Below are 14,532 nucleotides of genomic sequence, written 5' to 3' on the forward strand. Positions count from 1 at the left end.
AGGTTACGCGGTGCTGACGATATTTTCAGTTTAATCCAATTTTAAATTTATTATGCAGGTAGAACATATAAACGTATAAGAGAAAATACTACCATTTGTTTTAACATTTAGATAACCAAAAAATAATTACATAAAAAAATCTGAAAGCTTTCAGATTTTATATTACACCCAAAGGGACTTTTTTTAACGTTCTGTGCGTTAACTTATTAAATATCATGTGCTTCGTGCTTAATCCATAAAATTCAATTTAACAGCAATATCACAAAATATTTAAAAGAGTATATCTTTAGAATTTCCGATACATGGTCTTGCGCCCTGGAGATAATATTTTTCTTACAGTATTGCCATTGCCCGCTTTGAAATCGTTGAGATTGTCAATAAAAAGTCCTTTAATGTTTGACAAAACAGGAAATACATAATAAAACAAATTCCAAATCTGGGCTTCCAGATGTCCATATTCGAATGGAAGAGTACGTTATTAAAAATTTGATATCTCTAGTTATCGTTGCTTTTCAAATTGCGAGAAACATGCATACATTCACGCAGATTCTCCATTATTTAATTTCCTTAAATATTATGCAGAATCCTAATATTTGACGGCAACAATTTGAAAAGTGAACCGACATTTATAGAGAACCGAAGCAAAATCCCAAAACGAAATTAATAGCCCTTCCGGGCAAATTACCACTTTGGGCTAATAAATAAATAAAATGTATTAAACGCCTAGCTGTTTATAGTTTTATAAGACTATAAGTTCTCGATGTACATTACTATATATTTACCGTATACTGCGCTGTCTGTCACACACGAAGTGAAGAATTTCAGAACACATCGATTAAGAAGCTAATGCTTGCAGTCACGTGAATTATACTTTTAAAATCACAGGCCGGAACATTGCGTTCTCGCTTGTTGCAAGTTTCGTGAGCAAGTATGTGGTTTTTAGGCTTGCTTTTGCTATGCTGTAAGATATGTTTCTTTTTTTTTTTAATATAAATTTGGTTCCATTATTTACTGAGACTTCTGCTTAGTACAGAATGGCCTTCTATTTTAATTACAGGCTGTATTTCTTTGATAAGTTGCGGAACCTGCATTCAAGAGGTTCTGAAATGCTCTCCGTTAAGAGCTCCTCTGGCTAGTCACAGTCGCTTACCTGAGACGACTGAACTTCTCAATTTAACATGCAGGTAAGGACTATATAAATTAATTTTATTTTCAATGAAATCTTTGATGCTTTGGAAAAATTTAAATATACTAACAGCTGAATTTCCCTTAAACTGCACGGATGATGTGCTGTGGAATGTCAAATATGTCCTGTAAATTTTCTTAGCGGCTTTTAATAGCGGCATTGAATATGAAAGACTTCAAGTTTCCTTGCAATTAAGTTATCATTAAAGTACATTAACACGTTGACTGCCGCGCGCATTTTACATGGTTTGACCATTAAGTGTCACGCCAACATTAAGTTTTTATTATTCGATGTATATTATGTTGAATTATTACCAGAAGATAAGGTGAGTTATATAATCGTGTTTAATGCATTTATCGTGGTGGGACTCACCGGATCCCGAGACACCGAAGACCATTTTTGTAATTTATTATTATTATTATTATTTTAATGTTCGCTATATATATTTTTTCTAGCCATTATAGTAACAACTGAATTATTTAAAAATTTATTAGTATCGATATTTACTCTAATTATGTATTTTCATTATCGGTCGCGCCACCGGTCCACGGTGGCCTCCACTGCAGTCAACGTGCTAATGTTGCAGTATTCTGAAAGTGAAACAGAAAAAATAGGTAAACTCTGTTCTCATTAAAAGAAAAGTATATTTCACGCTTTATAAAAGTTTGAATTATTTTCAACATTTATTTATTATGTTGAAGTTTCAAGGATTATTCAAGAATAGCAGTAAAGCTTCTTAGAGTTAATAGTGTATTGGGAACTCGCGGTAAAGAGAGAGCAGAAAAGCATATTAAAAAATCTTGTACTGCAGTTTAAAGATTAAACTCAGTAAATAAAGGTCATAAAATTCAGATCTCGTAATTTTGATTGAATAGCTTAATTGAGTATCATTAGAACGACAAAATAAGACATATTTCGTTACAGCTCTAAAATACTCCATATGACAAAGGTTTCTTTCCTTTGACCTAGAATTTAAATATGATTATTAGAGTTTCATGTTGTCGTTGTTAATAAATAATAACCGATTTAATACGAAAATACGCTTAGTTTTTCAAATTCTAGATATGGGAATTTGAAGTACCATTAAAAGATTTGTGTTTATTTTCTTCGATATTTCTTCATTACCAGTACTTAAGAGATAAGAATATATTTAAATGGTAGCCAATACTCAAAGTTGGCGCATATTGGTTTTTGTATTATTTGTTCAGCTTAAAAACCGAAATTTTCATTTTGTCATTTTAACCCCTAACTTCATAAAAGTAATACTGATGTAATAACTCTGTGTTTCATGGACCAATTTGTTCATATTTGGTAGGAATCCAAGTCGCCAAAGGGTGAATTCTAGTTTAAGTAAGACCGTCCTATTTCAGCCACTCAGCAATTTTAAAAGTGACGATACTCAATAAACTTGCTTTGGCATTAAATATTTGAAAAAAATAAAATGTAGCTGTTAAACAATGTTCTGGTTACGCAAAAGCAATTTTTATTTCGTCATTTTGACTGAAGTCATTGAAACTTGCCCACCTTGCTGTCATTCTGAAGCCACTAAGGAATTTCAATGTGCAAAAGAAAAGTGCTGTTGGACTGATGGCTGAGAAAGAATTGATTTCTTATACTGGAAGCTGAATGAAATTTAAAACCTTTCTTACGGGAAAGAGGGCCCACCAGCGGCCGAGCGGTTAAGTCGCTGAACACTGGTAGTTCGGTCCGAGGTTCGAATCTCGCGAACGGGCTGGCTGCACAGGTGTTTTCGTGGTTTTCCCCATGTGTAACGTGTATACGAGCCAATTTCCCTTAGAAAGTCCGCCACGAAGGAATCGCTCCCCTTAGGCAGATAACCCTCGAGGCTCTGCCTATTAAAATAACCTAACCTAACGAAAAATGATTCCTTCTAAATTTGCTGTGCTTCGAAATATTTCGTAACAACACTGCCTTTTGAGTATTTGCAAAATTATTTGAAATTTTAACTTACGTGCTCAGAATAGTTAAACCTAAGAAATGAGGCACGAAAATTAAAAGAAATGTAACTATTATGATAAGAATACTACAAAACTAAACAGTACATTAAAATTCAGTTAGTTTATATAACATTTCTTCTGAAAGCATTTAATATAAAACTCGCTTATTTAAAGTTATTACTCAAATCAGTGTAGTATGTGAAAAAAAAATACTTTTAATTTTGTCTTTTAGGATTTTAAAACGTTTAAATTTCGGATGAACTTAAGCGCAAGCATTCACTGAGGTGTTTTCCATTACTGTCCGTTAATCAGATGGCGCTGAAGTTGACTGAGAAGTTACGTTTTGAAACAACTTTAACAAATTCAACTACTACCAGTTTATACCAATCAAATAGTAAACATATAATTAAATATGCATACATAAACTTTTAATAATAATCCAATATCATTCTTCAATTGCAGATAAGTATAAAAACAGTTACAGATCAGCTACATTCTAACGACCGAATTCTACGGAAGACAATTCTAAAGTGTGTTGCAAACGCAGGGCAACGAATAGATGTAAATTAATGTAGATGTAAACGGGAGGAGTGAATGTAAAGAACGATTTTACAAAGTTCATTTTTATTAAACTCTTATTCTCGGTATAACTTTAGTCTTCGTAGTTTAGTGCACGTACCAGATGGGAAAATGGTCCGCTGTATTTATAGCGAGTTATTTCTTCTGACATTGGAGCGGTAAAGTTGCTGAACACTGGTAGTTAGGTCGGGAGTTCAAATCCAGGCGAACGAATTGGCTGCATGGGCGTTTTCATGGTTTTTCCCGTGTGTACAAGGCAATTTTCCTTAGAATGTTCTCCAGGCATTCCTCTGATTAGGCACATAGCCCTCGAGTGCTTAACACCTTTGGTTTCGATAGGTATAAAAAAAATGGCGGATAGATATCCTGCTCTTCGCGCAATGTCTGGAATATCTCAAATCTAAATGTATATGTTGTCCTCTTAATATCCAAAATCCATCACCGAGATAGTAGGAAAGTTCTTCCGTTTTCTACTATGTAAGGACTAATTACGTAATTTTGGGCTAATCTTTGGAATAGTTTGGCGACATTTTGGTAAGGCAATAAAGGTTACTAGCTAGGACTTTAGCAGTGTACATGGATAAAGTCAAGAGTGTGCGCAATGCCATTTTTGTGCAATTCTGGGATGTTTTTTTAAGTGAAAATAGGTCGACGTGTACATGGATACCGTGTATGTGCAATTCTTAAAAATGTGGCAAGCAGTTTGCGATTCTGCACCTTCTCCCAATTTGCACCTAATCTTCGTCATGATTAAGCACTTTTGTTCCATAAAAGTTCTAGCATAAGCGTCATTCGGCTAGCAGATTGTTGGGAAAAAAATGTTGAGTAAAAACAAACAAAAAAAAAAAAAAAAAAAAAAAAAAAAAAAGTCTTTACTTCGTGAAAACAAAATGGCGTGCAAACAAGAACTAGCAGGTTGCTGTAGCAGGGTTGGTCGCCAAATTTTCACCAAAAAGTCGCCAAGTTACCATAATCCAAAGATTAACCTAATTTATTTGAAGTGTTGTGAAATATAGCCGATAGATGGCGCTGATCCACCATAACTGTTTTAAAATCTTGTTAATGTTTAGAATGTAGCTAACATTATATTATATATCGTCAAAAGCGTAAAGTTGTGCCTGATCATGTTGTGCAAATAAAGGATTAATATCTAAATAGGTTCAATTACTGCCCTGAAACTCTTCTAATCAAGAATCAGGTAAGAAATTTTTATTTTATTTGAAATGATCGTCGATTGAACACTTTTTTTTTTAGGAAGAAATGCAATTTTATTATATTCTGTTATCAGAGATTACAACAATTAACGTTTTCATTCTTGGAAAACAGCACACTTAATACTTTATTCGTCAAATATTGTACATAGCTGCTTTTTAAATGCATAACATCAAATAATTTCGGTCTGAAGTTAAATTTTCATTTACGCAGACTAAAAAATCGACAGCTAATTTTTATGCTAAATTACAGTATGAAACTAGTTTTTAAATATACATAAAATGATTCATTACTTGGTGAATTAAATTTTAATAGATTTGAAGTAAAGTAATTCTGTATATAAATTATTTAATTAAAGCAAAACATTCAAATTCTTAAATTAAATCTAATACGCAAAAGCAAATGAATATGTCTTAATTTGGTTCGAAACAGGCTATCTAGATAAGGGTAAAAGTTTACAATCTTCTGCCTTTAATATTTTTGGCGATTTTTATGATGCAAACCATGGTGCCCAGAAGCAATATTTCAACATGATTATAATCCAAAACAAAACCGAAAACATATGTTACAAAAATAATAATAAAATTAATTCCAGTGGTATTCTTAGCTACGTCTCGTCAGCGCCAAATGACTGCTGCACATATATAATGCAAATAATGTACTTCCGGAATTAATTTTTCTCCTCATCCTGATACTGGTGATGCCACATAAACTCCGAAAAATTAGGAATACAAAATGTCATCCGACGATTGCCGAGGATCGCTCTTGCAAAACTCGCGGTTAATGTGGCTTCACATACAACTTAATAGCATTGGTATCAGCGTTTCGGGCACTTTCTATTGACAAACTCACTCATTGCCATCCAACTGACCCTTCAGGTGGACCAGAGGAATATCTTTCGTACAAAATTGACGACATTCATAGCGAGAACTAATTAAACCTTCACTCGTACACCAATCAGTTATTTGTTACAGCTTTCATATCCATTCACTGTAAATATGAAAAAAATATCTTATCAGTCAGTTCTTTGTGGAAGTGACGGGACAGCGATTAATTAAAACCAACGAAAACAAAGATCAATTAACGGCAATTAAAATTTCAATAATTCAAAATACGTGATTTGTAGTATGTGATAAATCATGTAGTCTTCGATCAGTAAACTAAAAATTTCGAATGAGATCAAACTTGAGAAAAGCATTAGCACGAAACAAAATATGCCTTTCATGACATTGGGGAAAGAGTCAATTGTGAGTTACTAGAAATTCGTATTTGACGCTAGATCAAATGACACCCTTTTCTACATTAGAACTTACATAAGTTTTGAATACCTAACATGGAATAGCTTGAGCACTGCTCAATTAATATTTTCAAACAGACATCCCTATTTATTAAATTAGAATTTAATGACTTTCTTGATTTAACGAAATTCATATTTTTCCTCCAAAACTTGGGTCTACCAGAAGCCAAGCGGTTAAGAACGTTGAATATTTGGCGTTCGACTCGGGTTCCATCCCAGGCGAAGGGGCATATTGCTTGGTTCGTTTTCCACGTGTGTAACGGGATTACAAAACCAGATTACCTTAGAAAGACTTCCAAACCTCTCTTCCCCTAGGCTAGATAACCCTCCTGTGCTTTGCCATATTTAGATGAACTAGCCTGCATTTTGTTTATTAAATGCTGTAGACAGACTTGAAAAGTTGTCAAATTTTTGAAGTCTTTTAGTATTTAAAGGTTTTCGTAATGATCAATTCAAAACTAAGTTTCACCTAAACTAGGTTTTAAAAATGTCGAACTTGACGTTTGCATCTACTTGTATTCTCATCTGACACGTTGAGATTTCGTAACAAATAATGTAAGTAAACTTCAACTAATCATGGGAATAGCTTAAAAGGATTTGCAGAAAACTTGTTTCAGAAACTGAATGATGAGATAACTAAATCTCAAAGTAATATACTTCAATATCTTCAATAATAAATTCAAATAATTTTGATGCGATTAATTTTGTCAAATTCATAGACTTTACTAGCGCAGAAAGTAAATGGCTCTAAAAAATAAAGAATTTTACACTACATAGAGCAATGGAATATCTGGCTTCTATGATAAAATCAAAGTATTATCGAAGTGTTTATCAATGATGATTTGTGCATCTTCAGGTTAAAATGTGATAAGGCAGGCAGTAGGTCTTTAATAACAGGGAACAAATATAAATTACATGTAACTTCTCTTTTCTTAACCCCTTAATGCACAAATAAAAATTCAAAGTAGTTTTCTTTCGGCAATATTTGTATTCTGTATTTTAACCTCTTTTAATCTGTCTTAACTCAGAACTGTACCTGATATATTCTGCTGCATTAACATCCGAAAAAAACTTCTCGAACTTATTTACCTGGGTTCGCAGAAATAATTTATTTTCGTGTATCCGAATAAGTAGGTTCAATAAATCAGGATTTAATCAAACGCATTTCTCAACGAAATATGAGAAAGAAAGTAAGTAGTTAATGAAACCTTAAAGGAAATTGTTTGTTTTCGTTTTTCATCAATAGATGGTCATCCTTATCACCATTTCTATCTCGTTCATTTGCACTTAGTCAGAAGATGATGATTCTATATATAAACTACCGAAACTAGTCCTACAAAATTTACAAACATCGTTTCATAGATATCTTTAAAATGACCCGTGTACATAACTGCTCATGGCTTAACGAATTTTATTATCAAATCCGGCGATTTATGGAAAGGTTTCTACCGCACTTTTCACTCTGTACAAAACAGAAACATATTAGAATGAAAACAAAGTTTATATTATATCATGTTTGGCTTGCATTCTTTTGAAGCTAAATTGAGTCGGAGTTGATGAATTTTTGCAAAGTGAAGCTTGAACAATTTTCTTTTCATATAATTATTCGAGTGTTGAGTTGTCAGATTTCCTTTTCTGACTTTCCTTTTGATTTAAATACTTCAATATCCCATTTAATTTTAGACATCAAAGCCACTTTATGAACTGTATAGCCGAAGCTGCAAAATCATGCTACATTGGACCCTCTACATTGGAGATGTACGTATTGAGCAATCGAATGTTTTTGTTCGACCTGTGCGAATACACACCAGGATCAACTTCTAGATGGCGGATGAGTGAGTATATTATTTCAGATTAGTTTTCAATATGATATGTACTTAAAATATGTACCGCAAAAGCCTTAAGTGTAATCTAAATTATACCAAGGTTTTTAAAACTTTATCAGTTACCATTTTATGTTGCATTATTATAGCGAGCTCTTGTTTTTCATTCATTCTTAGTACTTTTGCTCTCTCAGCTTTTTCGCAATTAAAATAGTTAACTTACGGAGTATATATTCATAAAGCGGTAAACTTCATCGGATTCTAAAACCTGATAACGTGTAACTATGCTTGTTATCTGACAAATATTTTTCCACCGTTATTAAAACTGCCTTGAAAGGCAATAAAAGGCAAAATGAGTACTTGGAAAAGTATATAGCATTTAGACTTTATCTGTAACGTGTGGAAAATAGAAGATCCATGACCTTTAATCTTATTTCCTGTAAGCGTCATATAGAACATTTCGGAAAAAATAAAAAAACTCCATTTCTTTGAAGGGGATCTGTACCTTATTATTGCTTGTTTAGAAACTGGCCAAGTAACGTAGTCCACGAATGCAGCTGAACTTGAAACTGTTATCAGATGGTTGAGGTTTCTCGATACTTTCATATATTTGTGGAACTACTAAGGATTTTAAATGAATTCTTTCTATATTTCTAATATATATCTGAAGCTTTCCCAAAGAATAATTTTATTATTAATATACATGATCCATCCGTAATAGTTAAACCTATTTTTCATCCTACTATTTAATGCTCAAATTCGTTAGTGACCAATTTTTGAAACTGTGTTTAATACTGCTTAGGTAGGTATTAATTGTATTGATTGTAGGGGAGACCCGTACCACCTAACAGTCCAAAGTACTCTTAAAAGAGTACGAGAACAGTTACAGGAAGTAATCTGTATCCGTTAAGGGATACAGATTACTTCCTGTAACTGTTGAATTTTCAATTTTATATTTTAATCCTATATGTTGAAAATCGGTTAGGTAATTTTCTTTAATGTGCTTTTAATAAGTAATTTTCTTTTACAGAGTATCTGGAAAGTGTTCCATGTATTAATAATCAAGATTTTCACAAATGTACTTCAGCTGTTATTGGAGTTGATAGAAATTTGTTAGATGTATCTACTAAATGCTTGTAAGTATTTGCATTCTAATCATGAACTTTTAAACTTCACGTTTAGGCTACAGTTGCGACAAAATGAATGAGTTACATGGTGCATGATCCCATCCCTCTCCTAAAAACAGTTTTCAGTAACATTGAACATTTGGATGAAATTTGAAAAAAGTTAAATTTGTATTTTTACTTCTTTGTACGAAATAAAGTATTTAAATAGCGGAAAATTCCGGGTATCGTATTTCAAAGGAAATATTCATTTTGACCGTTCTCGAACCCATTTGAATGACAACAGAATAAAGGACGTTTTTTCCAAAGCGGATTGTAAATGGATTTAAAATGGATTCAAGGGTGATTTTTTTGTTACTACTACTACGTATGTATTGTAACGTATTTTTCAGTATTTAACGAAATAACAGATGAGCTTCTTCGTAAAATGTAAAATTTTATTCTCAATTCACGAAGATAGGTAATTTAAATAGAATTTTATCCGTTACAGCTTCACACTCCGGTTTACTATTACAGTTTTTTTTTCTTCATAAATTTTTCATACATCTCCAAACTAGTAAAACTTTCAGAATAATAATTTTTAAGCATTTTCTGACATTGCGCGATTTTCCACTTCAATATCAAGGTTAATAAATGTAATTATTTGTTAAATGATAAAATATTACACAGTGTGTACATAAGTATCTCGCCTAACTCAAAAGCGATTAGCCGTAGAACATTTAAATTTTGTATATGGGACTGCTATAACATCTAGTTTTTAACCTCTTTTTTTGTTGCAATCATCAGGAGCAAACGTATATATATACATGTTTATTACGTTAGATATCCACACTCTTGCCCGACTCGGTAAGCTCTGTATTTAGTTTAAAATTGTACGAGGCACTAAGCCTCTTGTGGCGACTATTTGTTTACATTTGATACACTTAATAGTGTAGTGAATTAAGTCAGTTGGTGCATCAGCTTCAGTGTCTTTTTGTACAGTGGTACCAATGGTTAACTTTAAATTTTTGCGACCGAAAATTCTGTCCTTCTTTCCGTTTTCTAAATTACTTGTTGTTGCGAAGAAACTGCAAATTTTATTGCAAAAATACTTTTTACCTATATTTAGTGTTTTAGGTTTTTCTATATTTTACTATTTTTAATGAAGATATTTTCAGTTTTTGTGTATTTTTGTGCCTTATTGTGATGTGAAAACTGAATTGATTCAATGTACAAGAAGTCATGTGGTGTCCACAACATATATTTTCTATATGCTTCATTTTGTCAAGTAGTACTTCGAATATACTGCGCATGCATAGAAATCTCATTAAATTTTCAAAACAGGAAGATGAACGTTTCAAATTTTGGGTTTGGTTTCCTTTGTCGCTATACCCTATTTCTACTTAACCTTTTCATGACGCAAAGTATTAGTTCCTCATCCTATACTTTAAACATTTATTAACATTATATTGAAATTAATGTTATTAATACACAATTGTTATAAATATACGAAATGAAAATCTGATATCTCTCGTTTTAAATGGAATGCTTAAAGCGGTTTATCTTAGAACAAACTTAAAGCAAATCCTAAGGCTCTTGTAGCACCCGGTCGAATTCCAAATGTTAAGAAAATGTCTCCTGTTCCAGCGATTGCATAAACTCGACCAGTGGTCGTGTGGTTAAAACCGCTGAATACTGGTATTTCGATCCCAGGCGAATGGGTTCACTGCATGGTTTATTTGCGAGACTCAACACATGTGTAACGTGAGTACGAGCCAGTTTTCCTCAGTTAATCCTCCATAAAGGAATATCTTCTCTAGATAGATCTTTCCTTCTAGGTCTCTCTTCTTAGGCAAACAGCTTTAGTATACTTTGTCATATCCAAATAACTTTAAAAGAAAACAATGTGTTTCTGATTTACAGTTCACGGTATTTAAATCTTTAATCTGCACAAGGAAGCCAGAAATTTCATATTCTAATTTTACTGCGATTTTTTCATCATTGTGCGCAGCGAAACTTTAAACATTGATACGCTTGCACTTAAGCTAACTCTAAAGATAATACGATTCTTATTTAATGACCGGTAAATTGTAAAATAATTTTACTTTAAACATCGTTGCTGGTACGAGTCCATCGGCGGTGAAATAGAAAGAGTAGGTTATCACATTTCCGGCGGCTTGTTTCAAGAGAGTTGCTCATTAACTGGTTTATGTAATTGCGGCAAAAAGCATTTGAGTGCTATCTGCCTAAGGAGAGGGATGTCTTCGGGGAGGTTTTTCTAAAGAGAAACTGGTACGTTACACATATGTAAACTCCATGCAACCAATTCTTTCGTCGAAATCTAACTACCAGTATTCAACAATTTTACCGCTCTGTTGCTCATTAGAACTTTTGTATGAAGTCATTGAGCACTGACTAGAACTTTTTTCTCATATACGAATAGTAATGTGTTATTTAAAGAAAAAAAATATTACTTCGTAATGAAAGGGCTCTAGCAATGCATATAATAGTAAAATATTCTAATTGATGGTTACTTAAGCTGATATAACGGAGCTTGTTGCTCATAAAATGTACTCAGCTATATTCGCAGGACATTGCTGTTAAATCATACTTAATTTTATATCTTCTTTGAGATTCAAGAACGTTTTTCAGAATTTTGAAATAAGATTGATAATTCCGTAGTCTACTCCCTTGTTGAGGCTATAACTTTCATTTCGCATTTTTGTGGTTTGATTTCTAATTTTCTGTTTCAGGGTTCGTGATAAATTGTCGACTTGTATCTACAAAACCATTTTAGACATTTGTGGTGAGGATGCTGCAGCCTTATCCCGACATCTTTTGATTTTAGAAACTGATGATTTTACATGTGCTATAGCAGATAACCAAACAGAGGATGCCCAAACGGAACTTAAACCTTCATATTTGTTAAAACATAGGATAGGCTCCGATTCAGAACATGAACGTCAACACCCAGAGTCCTTGGACAAAAAACTGCAGTTAAAGAATGATCTAATGGATGTTAAAGAATCAAATAGCTCTCAAACTAATTATGTAAGACAAGAAATTGGCAAAGTCCATAGCACGTTGGTATCAAATATTTCGAAACTTACTAAAACATACTGTGATTATATTCATGACGAAAACGCTCATTGCGAAGCAGACCGGCATAACTTCAGAGAAGTTTCTGAAACCTCATCTGTTTCCAGAAATGTTGGTGAAAAAAACATTGATGTGCCAAGCCAGAGAAGTACATCGGATACTTCAGATGCTAACAGGGAAGAACACTACGGCATCGAAACTTCACATGATTATACCCAAGACGATAGGAGCCTTAAATCGGAGCTCGACCACTATCTGAAGTTCCCAGATTGTGAAAAATCTGAATCTGAAGAAGCATGTGTTATAAACAGAGAACTGCAGTATAATGCATTCAGCCAGAGCAAAGATTTTAAAAGACATGCTCCAAATTCTACTGAGGAGACTGATAATCGGGAACAAATATTAGGCACGAAGGTTAAAAAAATGTCGAGAGACAGAGACCTTGATTCAGATTTGCACAATCTTTTTCTAACTCGGCTAGCTAATGAGCAAAGCAAGAACTTTGAAATACCAATTTCATTTATAAAACCAGAGGAGAACAAGAGTAGATCAGAATTTCGTAACTTTAGGCAGGGAAACACTCTTGTGTTCTGGGTGGATATGGATTTTAACCAAATGAAATATTTGTGTACGTTGGCAACTCTTGCTAATCAGACTACTTATGTACTATGTGCTGACGTCTTGAAGAACTATAATCCTGACTATAGTTCTTTAGACATTGAAAGAAATCAGCAAGAAGAACGTACAACCATTATAGAACCAAATACTCTCGATACCGAAGAAAAAAGTGGACTGAAAGACTTAGAATCAATGCACTTAGAAGAGTATTACAGTTCTAAAAATGAGAATTATGAAGAATCTGTAAATATCACTGAATTCTTACGAAAAATCGGAGAAAATAATCATGATGTATCCAAAATGCAGATCAAAACTCACGTTCATTCTGCAAGTGGGAAGGAAGCGAATGCTAAGTCAGAAATTACAGGTTCTGAAACTCCCGTGCTAAAATCCGTAACTACAAGAGCTGAAGAGCTGCATGATACATCGCCAAAATCATTTTCGGGGAGATATTTGCATGAAGATTATATTAATTTAGAAGACCCAATGGAAAATTATGAGTTTATTGTATCGGATGAGCTCTCTGACTTCATAAATGAACGCTATATAGACCTAGAAATTCCAGTCCTAGACTTATCGCATAAATTTGCTATTAGATCGATGCCCATTATTGAAAGAATTGTGAATCCCGAGCTAAACATCAAAGCTTTCCAGTATTCAGATAGAACTGTGAACGTTTACTGGGGACATCCATTTATACCACCGTTCAATACAATGACATGCCGTAAGGCAAATATAATCGAACAATATAATAAAAAGACTTTCACATGCATTATTACTTTAGACTAAAATCTTGCCTAAAATATTGGAGGGTATTAAAAATAAGTCACAGAAATGAAATACGTTAAATTGCCCAAGATCTAGAAGCCTGTATAACAACCAGTGAAAACATGTATGCAATATGTAACACTTGTGCCATAGTTTGAAGATGGAAATGAGAATTTTACTTCAGCAAAATAACTGCGGGAAGTTTTTAACTCGGATATATATCATTATTGCAAGAGTTACTCATTTTACTTACGAAGATAAAGTACACCCACTGAGAATGCAGTAAATTTAGAAAATGCTCAATAACGAATATTTGAAATGGTCCTATTATGAAATTTTCTCTAATCTGAAGTTTCAAACTGAGTTAATTATCAATATTGATGTGCAATTTATAAAACTTGAAATAAATTCATGTAGCATAATTTTTTGGCACTTTCAATAACGGTCTTGAAAACATTTTGTTTGTTTCCGTACAAATTTTAAACTAACATCAAGGTAGACTAGAAGAGAAACACGCTAATGTGACAATCAAAATCGTAAAAACAACCTTGTATTTAGCGTAGGTATAATGAAACACTCAATCGATTTCTAGGGCAGCTAAAGGTCTCTCCTCATTAGGAGAAAGAAATACCTAGAAAGAAGAAAATAAAGGAGAAGTCTCAGAAACACATGGTCTTTATCAGCACTGCACGTGGTTATAACTGGATTTTTAATCAGTTTCACTGGTCGCCTACTTTTACTGAGCCAGGCTATCTGATCAAGCATAAAGGACAAGAAAAATTAGCGAAGTTAAAATAGGGAGCGAGGGGCAAATGCACCTTCACGCTCAAAATCTGAACTTCAAATAATGGAAAGCAACCACTGAACGGATTTTTATACCCTCTGGTAG

At 33.2% G+C, this 14,532-nt stretch overlaps 1 protein-coding gene across 2 annotated transcripts; it reads left to right on the forward strand.

Moving 5' to 3' along the window:
* The first annotated feature begins 806 nt into the window (after positions 1-806).
* Positions 807-14,075, forward strand: LOC118195360 (uncharacterized). Of its 2 annotated transcripts, XM_035366661.2 has the most exons (5): positions 807-961; positions 1,058-1,184; positions 7,916-8,067; positions 9,086-9,191; positions 11,912-14,075. In XM_035366661.2, the coding sequence occupies exons 1-5, from the start codon at positions 931-933 to the stop codon at positions 13,662-13,664; spliced, it is 2,169 nt and encodes a 722-aa protein (XP_035222552.1). In that variant the 5' UTR covers positions 807-930; the 3' UTR covers positions 13,665-14,075. The 2 variants fall into 2 exon arrangements, with proteins under 2 accessions (XP_035222552.1, XP_035222554.1); XM_035366663.2 differs by lacking the exons at positions 807-961; positions 1,058-1,184 and adding an exon at positions 4,784-4,921.
* The last annotated feature ends 457 nt before the right edge of the window (positions 14,076-14,532 follow it).

The sequence above is a fragment of the Stegodyphus dumicola genome, chromosome 2 (assembly GCF_044657685.1).
Source record: "Stegodyphus dumicola isolate Sdum_Otavi_A_Nest chromosome 2, ASM4465768v1".
NCBI classification, from domain to species: domain Eukaryota; kingdom Metazoa; phylum Arthropoda; class Arachnida; order Araneae; family Eresidae; genus Stegodyphus; species Stegodyphus dumicola.